At 36.3% G+C, this 23,392-nt stretch overlaps 1 protein-coding gene across 3 annotated transcripts in view; it reads left to right on the forward strand.

Annotated features, from left to right (window-relative positions):
• Nucleotides 1-23,392, forward strand: part of PPFIA2 (PTPRF interacting protein alpha 2) — a 282,312-nt gene that overhangs the window by 237,721 nt on the left and 21,199 nt on the right. For all 3 annotated transcript variants that reach the window (XM_041474325.1, XM_041474326.1, XM_041474327.1), the window contains 7 exons: nt 506-641; nt 1,117-1,337; nt 4,104-4,341; nt 6,886-6,915; nt 7,829-7,959; nt 8,474-8,628; nt 12,830-12,923. In XM_041474325.1, the coding sequence (XP_041330259.1) occupies nt 506-641; nt 1,117-1,337; nt 4,104-4,341; nt 6,886-6,915; nt 7,829-7,959; nt 8,474-8,628; nt 12,830-12,923 (1,005 nt within the window). The remainder of the gene's footprint in view (nt 1-505; nt 642-1,116; nt 1,338-4,103; nt 4,342-6,885; nt 6,916-7,828; nt 7,960-8,473; nt 8,629-12,829; nt 12,924-23,392) is intronic.

A 23,392-nucleotide genomic window follows, 5' to 3' on the forward strand; every position in this document is an offset into this window, starting at 1 on the left:
CACTGAAAGTGTTGTCAAATAAAGATTAGTAATTCCTAAACAATGTTAAATATCACAGGTCAGTTCACTAATGTTTTCATAATGTAGAGCATAGACTTTCAGCAGGAAAGTTTTAATCAATATGCTCATTCATGAACGTCTAACATGCTTAGAGTAACCTCAGGCGTATTTATGAATATACAGGAAAATACATTCAGCTGCCAGTTCTAATTATCCTGAAATGTGCTTTTTCCTGTTAAAGTTTTGGATGACAAGGTTTTCTATGCATAGCTTTCATTTAAAAAAATCAGAGGTTTTATTATTTGGTTTCTTCCTAAATTTTCTCATACAATTATTTCAATTTTTCACTTTTAAATTATGATTTTTGATGCGGTTTTCTCATTTATTATGTGATACATGAAAGTTTGTTTGAAAAAAGAAATCTGTGTTGCTAGACGGAAAGTCATTGGATTGATGTTGTTATTCCTATTACTCTCTCAGTCCACTTATGTAATTCTATTTTTAGACCTCATCTGGACACATCAACAGAGCTGAGGTACTCAGTGGGCTCACTGGTTGATAGCCAGACTGACTATCGGTCCACTAAAGTGATAAGGCGACCTAGAAGAGGCCGGATGGGAGTACGCAGAGATGAACCAAAGGTTAATCCCCAATTTCTTCTCATAAATTCTCTGATAAGAGAATGTGTTTGAGGCTGTTAAGCTTACAGTTTGTGGAGTTTTCTTCCAGGAAGAAAACAACAGCAGAAAAAACAACCCACCAAACAAGAAAGCCCAGCCCAGAGAGCAGGGCTTTTTCTATGCCTGCTCAGAGAACTGTTGTACAAAATGACAGCAGAAAATATTGAAGTTTAGACATCAAAGTTCAAACATACTTGATTATTTGTCGTTCCAGAGTGTCTTTTTGTATAAATTTTCCTTATAGTAATTTGACATCTAAATTACAATTATGTGAAAATACTTTATGCTATTTGCAGTAGTACTGCAAGCATTAATGGAGCGCTTATAATTGAATAAGTATTTTGAAGTGTTAGTTGCTTTCCTTTCCCATTTTTTTTGAAGGTCAGATTTGCAGTTTTCTCTGACATGACCCGTACATGTTTAAATTCCTGCTCAGGTAAAATCACTTGGCGATCACGAGTGGAACAGGACGCAGCAGATCGGTGTCCTGAGCAGTCATCCATTCGAAAGCGACACCGAGATGTCGGACATCGATGATGACGACAGAGAAACGCTGTTCAGCTCCATGGACCTGCTGTCACCAAGCGGCCATTCCGATGCCCAGACTCTGGCCATGATGCTCCAGGAGCAGCTAGATGCAATCAATAAAGAAATCAGGTATGTAGCCTGAACCAGCTCTGATGCACTTATGGTTACAGCTTGAAGCTTCCTTTAGTGCTTGAGTTCAAGTACATTCATGGCGGTAAGGAACAGCTTGTTCATTTAGAGGATTGATAATGTGTCTTCTTTCCAGAGGAGAGTGTTTTGTGAAGATAACAACTGAGTCTTTCTTTTCTAACCATAGAAATTTCTTTCAAAAAGCATTTCAAGTGAAGAACTGTTGGCCAGTTGAAGAAAAGTAAGTTAGAGGAGGCTAACACATGGCAGATTTCACAAATTACTGTTCACATTCCTCTTTTCAAAGTCTTTTCCACTGTTATACATGACTCCACTTGCTCAGTAACAACCTCCTATCAGAAGTATATTATTTCTGTGCTCTTCATGCTTTCTTCTGGCAATTATGCCTGTGTTAAATCTAATATAAGCCACGTATTCTAAGACATGGTTCTGATTTTTTTCTGTAGACACAGAATATGATTTTTCATGCTCCAAGTTGGATTATAGTGCTTGGATATAGGTAGTGAATAGAATGTATCTTAAGAATATCTGTGCAAATTTAATGGAGTGGTAGAGAATCAAATGACATATTTTAATTAAGTGGTTGTTATAAATGAAACCATATTTCAAGCCTAAAGCATTCTTACATGTTTTTCAGTAAGGGCAACTTTAAAAAAACTTGGTGTATGAAAAACATCCTCTCTTTTGCAACTGTTTTCCTAGAAGGAGATGAAGGAAATTATAGTAAATGAGTTAGGGACTTTCTGGTAACACTAAAAACAGAAATATGGTTAGATGGTTAGAAATGGTAAAAATGTGGTTAGAAATATAGTCAAAACAAGGCAGATGGATTTGGCAAAAGACAATCACTCTCTGATCAAGGTAACTTCAAAGGAAAAACTCTGTTGGAGTATATTAAATTTGAGTAATTTTTCTGTTTAGGGAAAAACCTTTTATTATAAATTGAGAGCTTTGTATTTTTTACTGTCCCAGAATGTGTTTGTTCAGATAGGATTACACTGTTTTCTCAAACCTTTCCTACACCTGTCAAGATACAGACTGAAAGAGATATTTTGGTGTTGGGAAGGTAAATCTCCTTAAAACAGTGTACATAAAAGAAAGAACCTTATCCATATTTTCTGTTATTACAAAGAGGTCAGCACCGTGGCCAGCTCAGGAAGCTGTAGATGCAACATTTATATTTGTTTTTAAACAATACTAGTCTTGTCAGTTTAACAAGTAATACAGCAAAGGGCTTTCACAAGGAACAGTACTTGCAGGTGACATAGTGGGATATTATTTGTGCCACCCTGAATCAGATCACTGTTATACTTAACCCAGGATCTTGACTCAGATGTTAGGTACGGTTTTACCTCAAAAGGGAAGCAAGGGTGCACTTTTTATACAGCCATTTTTATTGGAAGTCTACTGGGAATAGTTTATTTACTCAACTGCTAATCTTGTACTAAAGTATAGGCTTTTTTTATCATAGCAACTATTATTAAAGGACCAGATATGTAATGTTGTACATTTTTTATATGGTTCAGGAAAATCATTCCACAAGAGGAGTCCTACAAACTGTACTGCATTTCATGTTTTCTTGGTTTGTTTTTTTTAATTGACAAACACAATAAGGGTTTATAAAGTCTTTTGATATATCAAAAGAAATTAAAAATGTATTTTGGCTTAGATTTTATTATACAAGATGATTTAGGATTTAGATTACTAAAATTAAAAACATTGTTATAATTCCCTTTCAAAATATTACTGCCCTTTAAGTTTCTTGCCTGCATTATTTCAAAAAGAGCTGCAGATGTTTTATACAAATTCTGAAATTGATGTTAGGGAAGAAGATTTATCACAGCACAGGAGTTCTCTAAGTTTCTATTTTCAATATATTATGGTTTTAATTATTGTACTTGCATCATTTCACTCAGAAAAGTCTGGTTCACAGTTTCAACCTCCCCAGACTTCATATTCTCTCATTTAACATTGATCTCTCGTGATTTTTCCTCCTCTTTGCAAAAAAGTCTACTCATAGCACAGGTTTATGGGCAAAGGCCTTATAAGCAAGTATTTTATTTTAAAGACATTTTTCCATTCTAGGTGCAATCACAATAAAAAAAACAAAACTGAAGAACCCAATGGAAGCATCCTGTTGAGGTGATAGATGCTTAAGACGCTTGTATTGCTTGCTAACAAGAAAGCTATTTTAATGAAATTCACTTAAAAACACAGGGCTTTAGAAACAGCTATCGTTTTTTCATTAAATTGTAGGGGTAAAACAGACAATTTGTTTTATATGTTCTCTTGTTTTATTAATATGGATTATTTTAGCAATTCTCTTCTTAAAGGCCCAATTTCATTTGACTCTTTACTTTGCGATTTAGCAAAAGATAAGCAGATGAAAGCCAAAGTAAGCTTGGAATTAGTTATCTGTGGTAAATCGGATTGTTAACCCCCCTGCCCGATTCTAGCTCCTTTGCAAAGGAACCAATATTCCTGAAATGTCACACATCAAGCCTTGCTCTTGGACACATTCTTCAAACAGGTTTTGAAGATGGAGGAGTTGAGAAAAATAATTTTATTTTATAACTGGTGATTAGGAAAATAATGTTGGAAAAGGGTCTTTTTTTAGTTACCTATGATATTCATCTTTGTTTGCGCTTACTTTCAAATCCCATTTGAAATGAAATGGTTTCTAGTTTTGCTCTGGGGATATGAAGAGACAAATACAACAAGAGCATTCTTCTTTTACTTAATAAGGTTAATCCAAGAAGAGAAGGAGTCGACAGAATTGCGTGCTGAAGAGATAGAGAACAGAGTGGCCAGTGTGAGTCTGGAAGGCTTAAATCTAGCCAGAGTCCACCAAGGTACCTCCATTACTGGCTCAGTGACAGCATCGTCACTTGCAAGCTCGTCTCCACCCAGCGGACACTCAACTCCCAAACTCACCCCTCGCAGTCCAGCCAGGGAGATGGACAGAATGGGGGTTATGACACTGGTAAGAAACCTTATGACAGTATTTGATGTAATATTTCTTATATTAAGTATTTAATCTTTTCACTGTATGACTGACTCATCTCTATAATTTTTCGTTCACATCTTCATCATCCATACAGATAGCAAGTTCTCTTGAATGTGGATATTTGGTGTCTTTGGGCTTTGTTATAGTGATTTTGAGCATTGCATGATTCACTAGAGGCATAGTGACAGGATTACTGAGGGCCTTCAGCACACAGGCTGCGGAGTTCATAAGAAACAGAACTGCTCACTGGAATTACTTGTATGTAAAAAATGTTTACTAATGGAAAGTTCTTAAGTGATACAGTTATTACACAATAGTCTGTGGAACTATTGCGGGTTTCAACTTCCAGAAAATGTCTAGAAGACATTCAGACATTCCACCGCTTCTTACATGTGATCATTTTGATAAACTTTTGTATTTGATATACTCTTTAATACTTGCAGTGCTTTTATGCATTCTTCATTACCATATATCATGCACAATTAAATGAGTTCTTTAGTATCCAGTAAATGAATATTTAACTGATATATTTAAGTATCACAGGTGGCTCACACATAGACATCAAGTCACCATGAAATTACAGTGCAAATAATTTCTAACATTGCTGTATCTTTGAAAACACATTCAAAAATTTCTAGTTCAATTTGGAAAGGGATTTACAAAGAATTTAATTTTGATCCTAGACAAAAAGAAACAGTACATCTGTCAAATATTTGAAGATAGTGTGTGTCAACATATTTAAGATGTACAACTCTGATACTGATCTGAGTACAGGTGCAGGGTTCAGTGTGAGCTACAAACCAGTTTGGAGCTGGGGTGTATTAATCCCTTTAAGTACCAGGAGAGAATCAAAGCAGCCCACTCTGCTGATCTCATACAGGGAATAGAATAGGATATGTGTAAACCAAATTTTTATTTGCTTTTTCTCTGATAATCATGTCACCAGTGTCCCCTTGTGGTCCATTCCTGGGAAGCAATAGCACTGATTCCCTGTGGAGCCTTTCCTAACAAAAAGGTTGCTGCGAGCAGCTGGAAACGAAGCTTGGCTGTTCATTCTTCTCAGCTGGGAGTAGGGACTTTTGTTGGTGATCATCTAGCCAAGTATTCCCTTTTCCTGGGAACTGACAACTAGTCATACCCACCTCTGCTCCTCCCAGTTTAGTATGGTGTTTGCTGCCACTTGGGATCTGTCAGCAGGGAGGAGGTCCTGGCAGGCAGTCCTAACTTATTCTTTGCTGCCCCCAGTTCCCACTGTTGGACAGCGGGAAGAAAAGTACTGGTTGCAGAGGTCCTTGTGGAGGAAGTGAGTGTGCAAGCTGCTGTCCTGCCACCTCCTTCACCAAAGCAGCACCTTCCCAAATGCACAGTGTGTTCCCTTTCCCCAGCTGTTCAAAGTAAGAAGTGTGGCTGTCGGTAAATGGCAATGGTTGAACTGCCCCACCAGCAGACACCTGCACTGCCTGGTTGTCTGGGTTTGAAAACTGTAGCTTTGGGTCAGTAGGTTCATCAGATTCAAACACGAAATGACAGCATAGCCTCTGCAATTCAGGTTGCCATGATCTCAGTGACATCCACATCTAGCTGTGCTACAACTCAGATGGACTTGTCTGTCTGACTTGCAGTTGAGCTCTTGACTTGCCATAAGCAGTAGAAGCATCCCCTATAGTGTGGAAATCAGCACAGCCCACAGCTTTGCTCACCTTTATAAACAATTCAGGACACTGCCCTGTTTCAGCAGGAGTTCAGTGTTCAATATCACTTCCTTGCTGGCTGGGAGCAGACACAAGTCTGTCAGACATCCTTTAAGTGAAACTTGGAGTTGGGAAGACATTTAAGTCTGATGTCTGGAGCTCAGATTGCCAAATGGCCCCAAATGATTGGTTGGCTGGAGAAGCAGGACTGCATGAGTTTCCACAGCCCAGGTGCATGTAGTAAATAAATTCTGCAGAGTGTCTTCAGCTTTCCTTAAATGAAAGAGACATCTACCAAAAAAAAATGCAGAGGTTGAACAAGACCCATTCTAGTAGTCTGCTGCTGCCAAGTAATACTGAAAAAGATAGGTGAATATTTATTCATTTCCTAAAAATGCCAGTCATTTTTTCAGCCATGGTATTTGGTGATGATATTTTGTGGTTTTACTTGGTGGGACACCAATATATGTGTAATATTTGATAAAACTAATGAAAAAAATCTCTGTTGGGGATAACATAAGTACTTATATGAAAACTCAGAAATAGAAAGTGCTACTATAGGCTTGAAATTCTTTGCTACGTTATGAAATTGAAGGAGAGTGTAATTTTGGGAAAAATACCTAAACCTACTTTCCCAGAATGACATCTTTTTCAGGGGTTATTTTACCTTATTACATCAAGTGTATACTTAGTATATAATATGGAGAGTGATAAATCTTTGCTTCCCACTTCATGAATGTGAGAACAACAAATGTGAGATTTTTCTATGCTTCAATAATATTTATTAATAGATATTTTTTGTTGTTTCCACTTTTGTTACCAATCTAAGCCAAGCGACCTACGGAAGCATCGGAGAAAGGTATGATACTGGGGTTTTTTAAAGTTTGGGAGAGCCCATTTATCATATTCCTCTGCTATTTAGATAACTAAATCTTTGCTGGGATCCGTTGCCAGCAACTGCATCCCCTTCTCTCCTTTTCATTCTCTGCCTGAACATAATCATTAATCCTATCTGGAATGGCTTCCTGGGGTCACAGCTAAGCCACAGAATCAAGGCCCCCTAAGTGATATCTTGGAGTAGTAGCCTCAACGGCACAACCTTAAAGGAATACTTATTTTTAAAGAAGTATGGAACAAATGCATTACCTTCAAATGTATTTCAGCCGTTCTTCCTGCTGGAGGAACTACAGAGAGATTCCTTGAAACCTTCTGGAGCAATGTAAATTTGTTTACAGAACTGGCACTGATGATGAAGTTCCATGGCATTATTTAAGATAAATCATTATAATGCTCTGACAAAATTCCTTTTTGTCTATATTTACTGTCAAGCATACTGACTCTTCTGGTAACATGCTCACCATTCTGTGATTCTGGTAACACACTGTGTAGAGAGCGGTCATGTTTGTGCCTGTGTTCACCTTCTCTTTTACATCCCTGAGAAACTTAGTTAACCTGAATAATCCTGTTTAATGCAAGGGACCCCCTTACACCTAAGATTGTCTTCATGTTTAGACTTTCACCAACCTCTTTAGCATAAAATGAATTAACTTCTTCCACAAGCATAATATAATTTCTTTTTAATATCTATTTTAATCTGCCATATTTAGAAAATAGTTTTTCCTAATATTAAAAAAAAAAAGAACCCTTACAATTTGCTAGAAACATTGCACTTGAAATCTTACGTGCTTCAGTCCACTTGACAATTTCATGCATCATGTGTTGAAACATTCTTGAAAAGCTAATATGCTCTCATTGGAATCTCTCTGCCCCAGATTGCAGTAGTTGAAGAAGATGGGCGTGAAGATAAAGCCACAATCAAATGTGAAACTTCTCCTCCTCCAACACCCAGAGCCGTCAGGATGACTCATACCCTTCCTTCTTCGTACCACAACGATGCCAGAAGGTAAATGTTTGTAATGTGGATCAGTACTTCACGCTTTACCACATATTATTATTTTCAAGTCATGTTGTTTAACTATTCCAAAATTACCTGATTTCTTCCCTGTTTGTCATGTAATGAGAGAAAAAAAACCCTACCCATTGTCTGTTGCAATGACCCTGAAAATGTTTATCAGTGCAAACTACATGCTGGGTATTTCTGTTTTGAGGTACAGTTTTGATGACTACTGGAAGTAGTGATGCTACAAATCCTAGAAATAAAATCAGAATGCTGACTACTGTATTTTTCACAAATTGTGCTTAGCAAAGTAAAAATATTTCTTTTCAGCCTTGCCTGACAGAGCAAGTGTGGTCTTCTGTTGCTCTATATGTTGCCAAATAATTTAAAGATGTAATTGTTTCACTTGTTGGGAGATCATTACTAAATTATAACCAATTAATTTATTTGCAGAGCTGCTCAGAAGAAAATAAAAATGTTGACATGTTATCTATTCTATTTCTTTATTATAATTTTGCAGTAGTTTGCCTGCTTCACTGGAGCCAGAAAGCATTGGTCTTGGCAGTGTCAGCAGCAGTCAGGACTCCCTGCACAAAGCTCCCAAGAAGAAAGGAATCAAGTCTTCAATAGGACGACTGTTCGGTAAAAAAGAGAAGGCGCGACTTGGACAGCTCAGTAAGGAATTAGTGGTAACAAGCTAAGGCCACCATTTCACTGCCATTTTTCCATTTTTAATTTTGCTTTTTTTCAGTTTCCAATTTGCTCACATTTCTGTTTTGTCTGGCACAACTTTCCCATTACATTTCATTGTTATCAGCAGTTATGTTTGTCATGAGTTTGCCATGACCATAATGTAAATGAAAGGAGAGTTTGGGCACAAATTACTGGAGTCATCTTCTTCACTGAACCTGTTGCTTCAATAGTCTTGTTGAATTAGGGTAGCAATGGTAAGTAACACTGTATTCTTGAATAACCACATAAAGAGGAGGCAAGAAGTTAAATGGCTGTAAGTGGTGTCCCTATGTGATACAAAGGTCCTTGCAACCAAGTGTAGCTGCTTTCCAGATTTCAGTGTGTTGATAGATGCCCTCTAGTGCCTATAGCTGAATGTCCTCAGGATAACTTACTTATACAATTGTGCTGCTCATGCTAGTGCTTAGCTTTCTTCATACTTCTGTCCTTTTCCCATTCATTCTATTTCTTTCATGGCAAAAATTTTCTTCTGCCTATTTCTATAGGATTTGTCTATATGGACACATGCCAACACAAGTATAAAATTGTAATAAATGTATCAATAAAATTGAAATACTGGCTCTTTGCTAGTCATGCAGATGTCACATAATACAAATTTGTGAGGCACTAAATTTTACTGCCATGGTGACCATGTCACACTTGTAAAAAGAATTTTAAGGTCTTGCAGTAAACACTTAAGCAGCAAGCATAAGCTTGAAATTAAAAACCTATGTTTTTCTTGCAATGTGTCCTTTTCACAATTAACAAACCCAATGCTAAAATAGTACAGAATAAAAAAAAAAAAAAAAAAAAAAAAAAAAAAAAAGATAGTACTAAGGTCCAAGTATCAGAGTAAAATTGAAAAACTGAGTATTCTTTACTTATACTCCAACCTTTCTCCTCTCTTACTGTGAAAACCATGTGTTCTTGAAAAAAAACCTACCTAATTTCTAATTGCAATCTGAATTCCCCCTTTTTTCACTATGAAAAGAATAAAACTGATTTATTCAATCTTTCAAAGGAGAATCTATAAATGAGTCTTTCAAATACACCTGTATGCCACCACCTGCATTGATGGCTAATTTTATTACTTTAGACTGCATCAAAAGTTAGACTTTATTAATTCACATTTATGTTCCATATAACTCTTTTTTCTTGCTACTGGTGGTTTATGCATAATAATCTGCAATTTCTCAGTAAGTCAGGAACATAGAGGACCAAGATGCAATAAATGTGTTGGTCTTCCCCACAGTTCTTTGGAATGTGGAACAAAAATTAAACAACAGTTTCAAAGACTATCTCAGGAGCAATGAAATCCGGCAATAGATTAATTTCCTAATACCTACTGTGATTAATAATACATGCAAAGAATTTGATAAAGTCCATGTGTAATTCCCCTTACTAGGTCATGAAACTGCTAAAAAGATAGTAGCGGTTTGCAATTATATGAATTTTTGTGACTTCCATTCTTTAATTCAAGAGCAAAATTTCAATATAATGCACATTTTAATTAAGGAAACTAGGTTTACTAGCATGTATAAATTGAATAATAAGACTCTTACCTAATCAAAAGGTAGGAGCAAAATATTTTTCAGAAATTACAAAGACATTGAGCAGCTGAATTACAGGAAATATTTCTCATCTTAATTTTTAACATATCAAAAGAAAAGCATTTATTGAGTGGTCATTTCCATTCAATGGCAGTATCATAGAATCATAGAATATTATAATACCTTGCAAGGGACAATGAAATTTTAAAAAGAGCAGTCATGGTAGTGTTTGACTCAGTTTCACAACAGATGTGTTATCTGTGCAGCTATATAATTAGCTATATAACTATTTGAGGTAAGATACTACATCACAGAAATTTACACAGCAAGTCCTATCACTACGGCACTGCATAATGTTTGTAAGGTTTTCAAAATCTAAAATTATATTGCAAAATCAATAGAAGAATGTAATTTATTTCTTTGCTTAAATTAAACACTCTAATTTAATATAAACATATGCGTCTTATTTTTTTTTAATATGGAAAATGCCTTTTCTTCAAAAGCACATATTTATACACTCTTATTTAATAAACAGTATTGAAACCTCTAGACTTGTGTTAGTAAGATCAACAGAGCCATGCTATTACACAAAATATTTCCTTGCTCTGTGTGCCTTGCAAAACCCTGAAATTATTTCTTTTCAACTCCTAAACTTGCCAGAATTTCGTTCTTTTATTATTTGGTAATTTTACCTTCTCTACTAACCATTAGCTTTATTGTTCCAAGCCAAATTCCTGCCTTAGGAGATCTTTCTTAGAATTGAGATTCAAGATTTCTAGATTCCTTAAGTTTTTTCTAAGTTTTTAGAGAAAGAAAAAGGAATGCTACAGGGAGCACAAGTGCACTTTCTTTCCTTCTTTCTTTCTTTTGTTCTTTACTTCTTTCTTTTTTTTTCTTTCCTTCTTTTCCAGTCTTCTCTCTCTTGACACACACCACTTTTGTATTCTTCTTATGTTACATTTTAAATATTCTAGACCCTAAAACAAACAATACATTCCAGGCATTTTTAGAATTGCCCAAGCAAGCTGATCTGCACGGCAAATTAAAAAGTCATCTAGTTAGGAAACATTTATTGTGGCCACATCAATACGAGGTGTACCCTCAGTATTCAAAGGCCAGATGTATTCGGAGCGTGGAGAAATGCATTATGCCCAAACTACTCTCCAACCTGTAATAAACCCTCACTGCACTCATCCCATCCCTATCCAACATACTGAGAGCTGCTCTCTCAAGAAAGGTGTGGTATGTTTATGACTATTTGCTGAATGAAAAATTTAATCCAGAGCATCATTCTCATTATGAGACTTGCAGTAGTGTCCTCTTTTAATAAAGTAAAAATCTGTCTAGACAAAGAGGAGTGTTAAAACAGCACCTGCTTTGAAACAACAGCTTAAACCCGAGCTTCTAAGTTTTTGTCATAGACATGATGCAGTAGTAGCTTTTTTTCTTACTTGAGGTGCATGTAAATCTAGCTTGTAAAATGCTGTGGTGCTATTTCACTTCATAACATTTATAAATCATTTTATTATTAAAATCAACATATCAGAAGAGAAATATTTTCATTTACTTAGTGCTTTTTTATTATGCCAGCATCCACTATACAATTGTTCACTATCCATTAGCTGTGAAATAACAAATTGCTATGTTCAAACGGAGTCAAGCACCAACATTTTGCCACACTGTTGTCTTCTTTCTCGTGCCAGTTACACACCTTCTGAACTGGAGCACGGGAGGAAGGCAGCCTTCAAAGGAGTGCTGCAGGGCCTCTGTCTGCACACATACAAGTGGGAGTGAGAGGACAGTGTGAAGCCAGAGCCAGGGGACTGTACTGACTCGTTGAGCAGGTCCCCCCTTCTTGAATCAGGGCAGCGATAAAAAAGTCAGACTGTTTTCCATTTCTGCACTAGGAAAGTCATGTCAGTGGCCATGTGGATAATACCAGTCATGCCCTTAGTTTATAAAATATATTATTTTGGTCCACATGTCCTACTGCAAGCTTCCTTTGTCAGTTATCAAGTTTCCTTGACTTCGACAGGAATTTAGGTGCCTACAAGACACATCCAGGGAGACTTAGGAGGCTTTTTACTTCTCTGACAGATTCTTTCTCTCATATCTGGGATTTTTCAGGGATAATGACATCTAAGACCCTCTGTGAAAGCAAAATGGAGGCTTTAGCACTACTGCATTAGGTGATGCTGCATTATGGCAATAGTAGAGAGGCACTTCGAGAGAATGCAATTTCATTTGTACATTTCTCAACTAGGATTAAAAAATGGTGAGAGCATTGCTCACTTAGCAACACGGGACTGAGCCTTAGGAGGCAAAGAAGATAAGGGTGCTCGTGTCATACATTTCTGCTAAACACAAGGAGAAGAAAACGTTATTTTTCTTCTACTACTCTTTCCCATGTAGTAAATGCTTGTCAGAATTTACTTCTGCAGGTGATAGATGTTCTCCACAAACACCAAATGTCACAGGAAGGAAGCAAATATGGATGATGGTGTGTGGGAGGGGAATTGAAGGGTTAAGGAGGGGAACAACAGAAGAGAGAGAAGGAAAAATATGGTGGGGGTTTTGTTTGTTTTATTTTCCAGGAGGTTACATGGAAACAGAGGCAGCAGCTCAGGAATCACTGGGATTAGGCAAACTTGGAACACAAGCAGAAAAGGACAGAAGACTAAAGAAAAAGTGAGTACTGGTTTTATGTGACTTTTTGGCTGAAACGATTCAAATATCAGGATTTTTATTGTTTTACTCAAATGTGCAATGAGAAGCAAGACCATCTACTATGGCGTTTTAGTAATGATGTTTCTTTGCAGTGTAAAAGTTTTTAAAGCTGCATATAAAACACAGGGGAAAATATGCAGAGTCTATCAATTGTACAATATTATTTCATTTGTGAGAGAACATAGATTTATGAGATATATTTTTCCATTTCACATTGTCATCAATCCTGTGCTTTTTGCCTTCAGTGCAATTCTGAAAAAAATAGATACGTATTTAGTGACTCACTATGTAGATTCTCGTTTTCAAAAGGGTGAAAAAATCTCTTTTGTATTATCTAGTGAACAGTGTTTCTTCTGTTTCTAGATGTCAAAGGTTCCCCATAAACCGTAGCAGCTTCAGTTTATTTGCCTGTCAGCAAATGCAGATAAAAAGCAACCTAGCTTTTTGTTTGCATCAATTATATAATAATTTAATGCTGTCTTTCATGCACCTCCTTGTGAAAACAGTACAGTGACTCATAGCAGCTGCCTGGAACTATGAAGAACTAATAAAATAAGGCTGCAAACACAAAAGAAACCTCTTGGCAGCATTGCACTTAAAGTGTAATTAGAGGGTGTCAGAGAAAAAGACGGTACTTAAAACTGACTTTGCAAATTCATTCTGTAAACAAAAAGGTTTATTTTCATCCATGACCATTCACTTTAATGCTATTATTTGGATTCTGAAAGCCTCATTTTTAAAGTTTTCTGTGTTTTCAGGTTTGTTTCACTTGTTTAAGATTCCTTGATTGAGTTTCAAGAGAATTTTCAGTTCTAATCCAAAGAATCTAGGGATAGTATTTGAGCTTCTCTTTAAATTTTTATGTTGAATATTTTTAATCACTACTTTCCTGTCAGGCGCTTGATGAAATATAACTTTAAATGTACACATCCATGTAATGTACAAATGCAAACATTCTGTTTAAATCAACCTCAATTTAGCAATTAGAGAAGCAGTCACTGTGCTAGCTGGAAGAGAAGAAACGTTTTCAATTCAATTAAGAAACTCAAAATAGCATTCACAGGGATGTTACAGTTGATGAGTCTTGTCCCTGTATTTCTTATCTATACATAATCAGTAATTTTAGAAATATATGGGTGTAGATTATGTTACCATGGTTTTTTTACTAAATCTAGAAGGCATCTTTGAGACCATCATTACCATTCATAAAGAATATAACATTATTTTCAGCAGCCTTTTTTTTTAAAGCCCCAATGTACCTTCCAGTTCTGAGGGCTGAATGTATCACACATCAATTTTGAAGGGATGAATGCGTTCATTTTGTTCACTTAGGGTTATTAGTGTTCATTAACACTTCATGTGTTAGTTTGTTAAACTGGGTAAAATAACAAGACCTGGCACACATAGCTGCAAGCATGACATGACTATTTCATCTATAGATTGCCTTCCAACTTTTGGGTCTGTAAATAATGGGTGTGCAGATAATCTGTTATTAAATTTCTGTCCAATCTCACACACTCCCATGCTTTCTGCTTTTCAAGTCTTTCCTTTTTTTCTCCTGTGTCTGTCTGTCCTTGGTTCTTTATGGATTAGCTGTAATCAAAGTGTCCTCTGCTGGAAGGAAAGGAATCTTTCCTTTGTGACTATGACTTTTCTATTAGTCTGAACTGTATATTATTCATCCAAAATATATGTTCTACAACTATGTCATGAAGAAATTTAATTTTTTCCCTGTGCCTTTTAGAGTTACTTGTCTTCACAGTTTCTCACTTTCGAATCCTCAGAACTGCAGGAAGGTTAACATACATTATTGCTAGTTTATGTGTATATGTATGTGTATGTTATATCATTTTAGAGGAACCATAACATAGGAAAAAATGTAACCTATTGTGTTAGAGATATACAGGAGATTCTGCTGAATTACGGTAGTCGTTAGGGTGCCAGGCTGTCAATAGAGTGTAAGAGAATTACCACCTCCTTGTAAGAAATGCAGTCACAGCATCACAGAATGGGTCAGGTTGGAAGGGACCACAGTGGGTCATCTGGTCCAACCCCCCTGCTCCAGCAGGGTCATCCCCGAGCACATGGCACAGGACTGTGTCCAGATTGGTCTTGAATATCAGTCATTTATTTGCATGTCTTACCTTAGAAAATATTAAATAGAGAAAGTCCAGAAAGTAATTTAAATGAAAAGTTTGTTGCAGTAGGTCACATTCCTTTGTACCAGTTCTTAACAATGCCTAATTCCCTCTGGAAGTAGCCTTGCCATACACACAGTAGGTGCAAGATTACTGAACTGTGTAGTGCAAATGAGGAAACTATGCTATGAAACATTAATGGTGGTGGGGATGTGTGGGAGGACTTTCTAAGACATAATAAGAGAAGTCTGAGTAATTTCCTAGCTCGTGATGTAGCAGTAAGATCTGTAGCAGTATGATTTAAGTCCCAGTGGTTTATTCCTCCTTTACTGCTAAACAAAACTGCTCTACAAATCCTGCAGAGACAGTGAGTTACTGGAACACAGAGCAGAGCACCTTGTCAGCATTTCTAGCTGACTTGGATTAGGACATAAAAGCCCAAGAGAGCCAAACCCACCAATAGGATGTGTAAAGGAAAGGCTGAAGCTGGGAAGCACTACTTCGTATTACATTTCAGGTTCTGAGACAGCTTTACTTATGCTGGCTTTGTCACTCCCTTTACAAAAATGAAATCCAAATCCAATGCAGACAAAACCAAAAATAACCTCCAAAAAAACCCTGCAGCAAAACACCCCAACAATACAAAAACCCTTGAAACAGTGATGCCAGAGCCAATTCTCTTTTCTATAAAACCAGTATAATACCACATACTGAAATTGTGTTTCCCTTTGAGACGTGCAAGTCAAGTGAAGTGGCTTTCAGCCTTATTAACAGTTCAGCAAACAGTTCAGTGGTGCTTCTGGTGCAGGAAAATGAAGATTCTCCTCTTGCTATGAAACAGAAGTCAGGTTCATCAGTGTGATCAACATATGAGTACTGTGCTAGTAGCCATGATCTTCACCCACCTCTGCTATTAGCTTTGATTTGGTTTGGATAGAAGTCATTATAAAAGGACAGATTCATGTTTAAAATTATATCCATGGTATCTCTTAACTGAGAAATACTTAAAATGCTAAATTTCTAATTTTGCATTTTTGAATGTATTTAATTCCATCAGTAGTTCCAGAAGGATGCCCCTACCCCAGGGATAAAGACGCAGGACATTTCAAATTGCCAGGTACTGCAGCAGCAGGTTCTAATGGTCCATCAGGTGTCCTGAGCACCTGCTCCCTCAAGCCAGTGCTGCATTGACTCTGGGCCCCAAGGAGTTAAAAACACACTGCAGTGTGTTATAGTGCTTTAGCCCTGTTTGTTTGCATAGAATCAGGTACTGAATAAAACATTTCACTCTGAAAAGTTTAATGAGAGAGTGTGGTAATTTTGGAGACCAATTCTCTCTCTGGTGATTATAGTGTCATTAACCTAAATTTCAAGGCTTCCCTGCTTCTTGTTTGGAAGATGCTATTTAGATGTAAAATTTCTTTCAGTTTCAATTGACTGCTTAGACATCATTAAAATGTAATTAACAGTTTGTCTCAATGATATGCTAGACATTTATAAACCTCCAACAAGGGTCTTTATTCATCCAAAATTTGGTTATTACAGTAGATCTATTAGGAACAAGCCTTACTCCTAAGGCATCAAAGAGAAATTAAGGAAGCTGTGTAGAATTTTTAAATTATACCAAACATCTCTTACAAGCTGAAAAGATGAATTTAAGTTGCTCTGACTCATCCATAGATGTTTACTCTCAATATTAAATAAGTGACAGTTCTGATTATTACTGAAACTTTTTAGGTCTTACTGTTTGTAAATTGAGCACGCTGTTCTAGGAAACAAAAGGTGAGGGTAAGGGGTATTTATAGTGTATAGGGTGTGATTCATTGTTTTGTGAAATTAAGTGATGTTGGGGTGTATATGTGCTTGATTTTTATAATTTTAACTAGACTTTGTATTTCACTTCACTTGTTCTATATAAAATGCGGTGATGTTTTGTGTATAGAATCTTCTGCCTTTTGCCTGAACTTTCAGAGTGTGTTTGCCTAAAGAACCCTTGTTTAAGAAAACTCAGGGTTTAGGACTAGAATTATTAGTGGCACAGATACCATCTGTCATAGTTACATTCAACCCCACCAATGATTTAATGAGTTTGCACTCCTCTAAACCATACCTTTTGATTAAGATAAACTCTCCAGGAGGCAAAAATGAAGAACAGACCCTTTCTCCTAGTACTTTTTTTCCTAGTGATTAACCAGTCTCCCTCTGGAAAACACCTAATTTCCAATTCTGAATTTTGTAGTTGACTCCAGCTGCCATTCTGGGTGACTGTGTACAGGCTATCTCATGTGTTCATGACATCATCCTCTGTGGGTGTTGTGCAAACTGTGCACAATGACTTGGCCTTGGCATTCACACAGGTTTGCCATGATAGCCCAAGCCAGGACCCAGCACAGGAAGTTCAGGTCAGTCCAGTTCCTGTTGCAATGTGTGAATGTTCCTGAAAGGTTCAGGTAGAGTCATAGTGTCCTCTGGAACAGGAGAAGTTGATCAGTGTGTGTCCCACAAGACAATTCATGCATCAAAAAATGAGTAGATAACACTGTGGCTAAAATGAAGTGTATTCCCCTTAAAAATGCATATCTCCACTGACCTCAGGTTAAAAATTAAGGCACTTAAGAGAAGCTGTATAAATGTTTTACTGTCTTTTACACTAGAATGCCATACATTGAGACCTTTATGAAAATATTCTTTAACGAACTCAGCCAAATTTGAAATATTATCAACAATTGCTTTCTCCTTATCCACAGTTTTGCTCAGAAATAATGTCAAATTTCCCATACCTAAAAGCTTCACTGGTGGCAAATACAGCTCTAAAGAGTCTTGTTTTGTACAGTGTAGTACAGCCCCAACTGCCAGGGACCCTTCTCAAATGTAATGTTTGATTTGATCTGCAACAATATGCAAAGTAGCAGCAAATAAGAGAAATACAAGATGTATACATATCATATGTTGCATGAAAGTGTGTAATAATTGGTCATAGTCACTGACATTTCACAGGATGTGGTGATTGTATCCCCTCTGAGGCACCACCATAAGGAGGTTTGAGAGACATTTAAGTGCTCTGTAGTCCTGGATTGCCACTCAGAGGTGGTTTGACCTTTTGCATGCTGCTGGTGCAGTGGGAGATTGGCTTCTGCCATCCTTTCTGCAGCAATCCCAAAGACAAATTATTTTATAATTGTATATTTTATACAAATTTTTACAAAAATCCCTGAAAAATAAATCACATGTGAGCCAGCTATTCTGGATCATGATGGCAGGACCTGAGTCCAGAAGCTGATAAATCCCCAGTGTATTAATATGAGTCAAGAGCACTGCTTGAGCCTCACTTTTTTCTTCAGTTTTCTTTAATTTGACTCTGGACAAGAATCTATTAATTCTGTATTTCCAAAACAAGCTTAAGATGTGAGGTTTATGTTTTCCAAGGAATATCAAAGTAAACCATTCTTTCCCAATAACCTGTTTTTGGGAGGATTTACACCACAGCTAGAGGTTTTTGTTTGCCAGATACAGCTTCCTGGCTTCAGGTGCGTTGCAGAAGAGCATTGATGTGCCAGGACATGTACATGTGCTTACATACGTGAAAAAACCCTAGAAAATCAAGACCTAAACAATTCTCATATATAAAAAATAAATTCTTAGTATTCATAGCCTTATAATTAACTTTGCAGAGAGAATTGCAATGCTGTTATGTCTCAGCTGATTGCTGTGATGTACATGTTAAACAGCAGGAACATCATGTGAACAGAAGAGCATGTTGGATTGACTATCTTTCTACTTAGGGGAAAAAAAGAATGATAAATGTTGATAAGTTCACTTGATAAACATTTTTTTTTAATTTTTTTAATGGGAAAATCCAAGTTTTAGATCTCTGCCAACAAGCAACTTGAAAAATTATTTAGGTAGACTATTTTGTGGAATACTGTGGACCGTTTTGTTTGGAACACTGCAGTTATCGTGTAATTGCTTTTGAATCCACGTGATGCCCATTTAATTAGGTTAATTAATTAGGTTGCATGCATGCAAGTGCAATTAGAATTTGATGTAGTGTATTTGTGACTACAAATAATCTCTGTCCTCTGCAGTATGCAAATAGCTGTTTCTAATGATTTTTTTTAATTGCACACATTTTAGAAAATTAATCCAATTGGATTAATTAGGTGGATGGCACAGAAAGAACACCCTAATGTTGCTATATACTTAATGCGTATTAAGTACCATTGTATCCTAAACATAGGCAATTTATTTTTTGATGTAGCTCTTAATACAATGTTTTTTCACCCCCAGTCTCTTATTTTCTGAATCTTCAGGAAAATTCAAGTTTTGCATTTAATTTCATTCCTTCCTATTTTATCTATGAAAAACTCACAGATGTTGTTAGTAGCTTTTAGCCCGATCTTTAGTTTTTCCTCCCGTTCTGGCAAATTGTGTTTCTCTTTTCCCATTCTGATGGAGGAAGGGGAGGTGTCCATTGTTCTGATACCCAGTTTAGGATTGTCTGCTGTGTGCAGTGTGGTTTTCTCTTGGCTAGATCAGTGGCTAGTCTTGGAGAAACATAAAGATTAAATTTATTTTTAAACTTAATTCCTTTAGAAAATATTTTAACTGGAACACTTTAAAATCATTAGTCAGTCAAAGCTTTTGCAGTATTAAAAACGTGTCTTGTTCTTACATTAATACTTGGAGCCTTTTTAGCATTATAAATGTAAAGATAAATGGGTATTTATTTTGCAGATGATTATTTAACCTTACTTAGATTATTCTGATGATGGAAAAGATGATACAACATATTTTTTTTCTATATCTAACTCATATTTTTAAAATATTTCAATTTTTTAAATAATGCTTCTATAAAAAATAGTATTTTTTATCCTTTGCCAAGTTTTTTAAATTCCCTTCCTCATAAAAGATAAGCATATTTGTATCAGAAAATGGCAAGTTTTTAATCAAACATAAACCCCCAAGGCTCTAGTCCCTATCTTATCTACATGTATAAGTCTATCCATTGCAATTTGGAACGTCTGGATAAATATAAGCTTATATCCTGGTGCATGCAGCTGGCTTTCTAAACAAGTAGATGTAAGTATTTCAGCAGATGTAAGTATCCTATCAGATTAACTGTAAAATTAGGATTTAAAGGAAGAATGGGGAAAACACAACAGAGTAAAAAATTCTACACAACTTTTATATTAATATATGTCTAAGGAAAATGTAATAAAATAGCAATAAATTTGTTGTCTTACGACAAAAAAAAAAAAAAAAAAAAAAAAAAAAAAAAAAAAAAAACCCAAAAATTTTAGGGTATTTTAATTCCAGGTAAAACCTAGAATTAAAAGTCCATTTTTCTCTGCTGTATTTTATTATTCTCCAACAAGATGCTCAGGGAGTGACAGAATGCCTGTTCTGGTTTGAAAGCAAAACCAGTAAGAGACTCCAAGTCAGAAATACAATTTATTAGGAAAAGGGAAAAGAAAACTAAAATACATGCAATAATACAAAAGAAAAACCACTGACAAAGTCAGAATCCAACCTGCCACCCTGTTGGTCAGGGTGTTGGTAGCAGTCCAGTTGGATTGGTGGCTGCAGTGCTCCTGGAATGGCAGATGTGGTTCTGTTGGAGCAGGGATCCTGTAGAAAGGGCATAGCCTTCCTCTGAAGATCCATTGGAAAAGACACCTGTTCCTCTGGGAATCCATTGGAAAGCCTGACTGTTCTGTCCCAAATCCCAGATTATATCCAGGTGGGGATGCTTAGCTCCTCCCTGCCGGGCAGAGCATCTCACAGCTATCATTCTGTGAGCCATGTGGTGGGGCCATTAAACAGAAATGGCTCCTGCAGGGAGTTCTCTCTGAGTCGTGGGGAAAGGCACTGATGGGCCCATTAGCAGGAGATAAGGAAGAAACAATGCCCCTCCCATAGCCTTCCTCTGAAGATCCATTGGAAAAGACACCTGTTCCTCTGGGAATCCATTGGAAAGCCTGACTGTTCTGTCCCAAATCCCAGATTATATCCAGGTGGGGATGCTTAGCTCCTCCCTGCCGGGCAGAGCATCTCACAGCTATCATTCTGTGAGCCATGTGGTGGGGCCATTAAACAGAAATGGCTCCTGCAGGGAGTTCTCTCTGAGTCGTGGGGAAAGGCACTGATGGGCCCATTAGCAGGAGATAAGGAAGAAACAATGCCCCTCCTGGTTTCAGCAGCTCTTGAGGAAAGGAATAGAATATATCTTAATATTTTAACCTAGGACAATGCCCCTTGATCTTCTACTCCTATCATGGCCTTCAGGTCCCATAAATTGTCTCCAGTTGTCCCCAAGTGACTGCAAACTGCCAGCTCATTAGAGCTACAATAAAATTACTTACATTCCAATCAATCCCCCTGTTTCTATCTACACATAGCCATTGTACTCAGTGGAAAATACAACAAACAGCAGTTCTGCTTCAATATACTGCAGAAGCATCAAAATTAAAAGCTTTTTCAGCAAAGGTGATCACATCAGTCTTTACAATTAGCTCAGTAGAAAATGAGAATGAATCATGAATGCATATTCAATTCTAGTCCTACTTTCATCAGATTTGGTAATTTTTTAATAGTTCCCTAGTACTTTACTGATATTATATGCCTTTGTTGTCCTTCCCTTCTTTAATCTTCCTGTCTTAAACTTCTTGTGTATAAATTTGTCATTTGTTTCCATCTACTTTTCTGTGTCGCACTTTCTCTCCTCTCTCCCAGCTGTTTTGCTGATCTTGCACACATGAAAGCAAAACTGAAGACCTCAAAAACAGTGCCCTTCTGAACTGACTGAAATGTCTGCAACCTCTTTTTAGTTAAACACAGCAAAGGTTTTTCATCTCACATTTATTACAGCTATATCTACCAAGCATTTTTAGATCTCTGTAAATAATTTGTTAATAGAAATGTAATATTTTGAGGTGTCTGGGTTTCATTCAGGCCTATAATTTTCTTTTTTTATGATGGCAGTTAATGGATGATGTAGAAAGTTTATTATCAGCAATGACTACAGCAATCCCACTTTCTCTTCTATAGACTGTACCTATTATATTGGCAATAATAGGTTACCTAGAGGGCAAATCATTCATAACATTGTTGCTACTGATACAGTGTTAGTATGACTGCTGAAATGAAAAAAATTCCTCATTCACATTAAAACTGTAAAACTAAAATTTTACAACCAATTCTAGGTCATTTCTGATTGCTATGAGATATTTTGCTAAAATATTAAAGTGCACATAGAAAAGTAAATCTTGCTATGTAGTCCACTCAATTTTACTGTGTATCTGTGGTAATTTGGTTAAATCCACAGGTTTGGGATTTTCAAGATTTTTAGGGTTCTACAAAAACCCTTATGAAATTATTCAAATCTAAGCAAAAAGCTTTGATTTGAAAACCTACTCCACATTCGCTGTGTTTACAGATCTTTGGCAAGAATATGTATTGTTGATGGAAGATGTGCTGTGCTGAGTGGTACCTAATAAACAGCCACCATGAGTTTAATGAAAATATCATTTTGACAATTTCATCTGCTCCTACAAGAGCACTTAAGTCTTCTAAAGCATTGAAAGACCACTTACAAAGATTTCTGTAGTTATAATGGTGATATTATTTTATCTATCATACTATTTATTTTTTTATGGACTACTATATGTTCATTAACATTTATGTGCTTTTTTTTTCCATTCATCTCTCTTCATCTCATGAAAAGCATATCTGGGTAAGTTAAAATTCCATGGTTGCTGAACATATTAATCTTCAGCACCATGTTTATTTTCTATGTTTTATTCCTACTTTTTTTGTTTTTCTGTGAATCTTCTGTAACAAATCCATGCAGAAAACCAAAACTGCATCCATGCAAAAAAAAAAAAAAAAAAAAAAAAAAAAAAAAAAAAAGCTTTCAAAGTATTCAGAATAACAGTAAACCTTGAAAGCATACACAAATTTAGGTCAGGACTTGCTCCTGAAGTGCTTAACATAATGAGTTAACTACTTGGAGATAACTTTTCTCATTTTTTTAAAAATAAACACTTTTTGGGAGGTCTAAAGTCCAGAATTACAAAGACATCTGAGTGGAAAAATTATGAGTTTAACAAATGCTGTTAAGGCATATATTGTTTAATTAAATCACAAAAAGCTTTACAGAGTACTCAAAATTTTTTTTTCTGTTTGAACACTCATGCTGTTTCAAAGCAAACATATATGCAAAAATATTTTATTTGTGCATATAATTTTACTGTTTTCTCTTTCACCAGTTCATTTTCTTGTTTGTTTTGGTTT

Source organism: Pyrgilauda ruficollis, unplaced genomic scaffold, assembly GCF_017590135.1.
Source record: "Pyrgilauda ruficollis isolate IOZ18807 unplaced genomic scaffold, ASM1759013v1 scaffold32, whole genome shotgun sequence".
Classification (NCBI taxonomy): domain Eukaryota; kingdom Metazoa; phylum Chordata; class Aves; order Passeriformes; family Passeridae; genus Pyrgilauda; species Pyrgilauda ruficollis.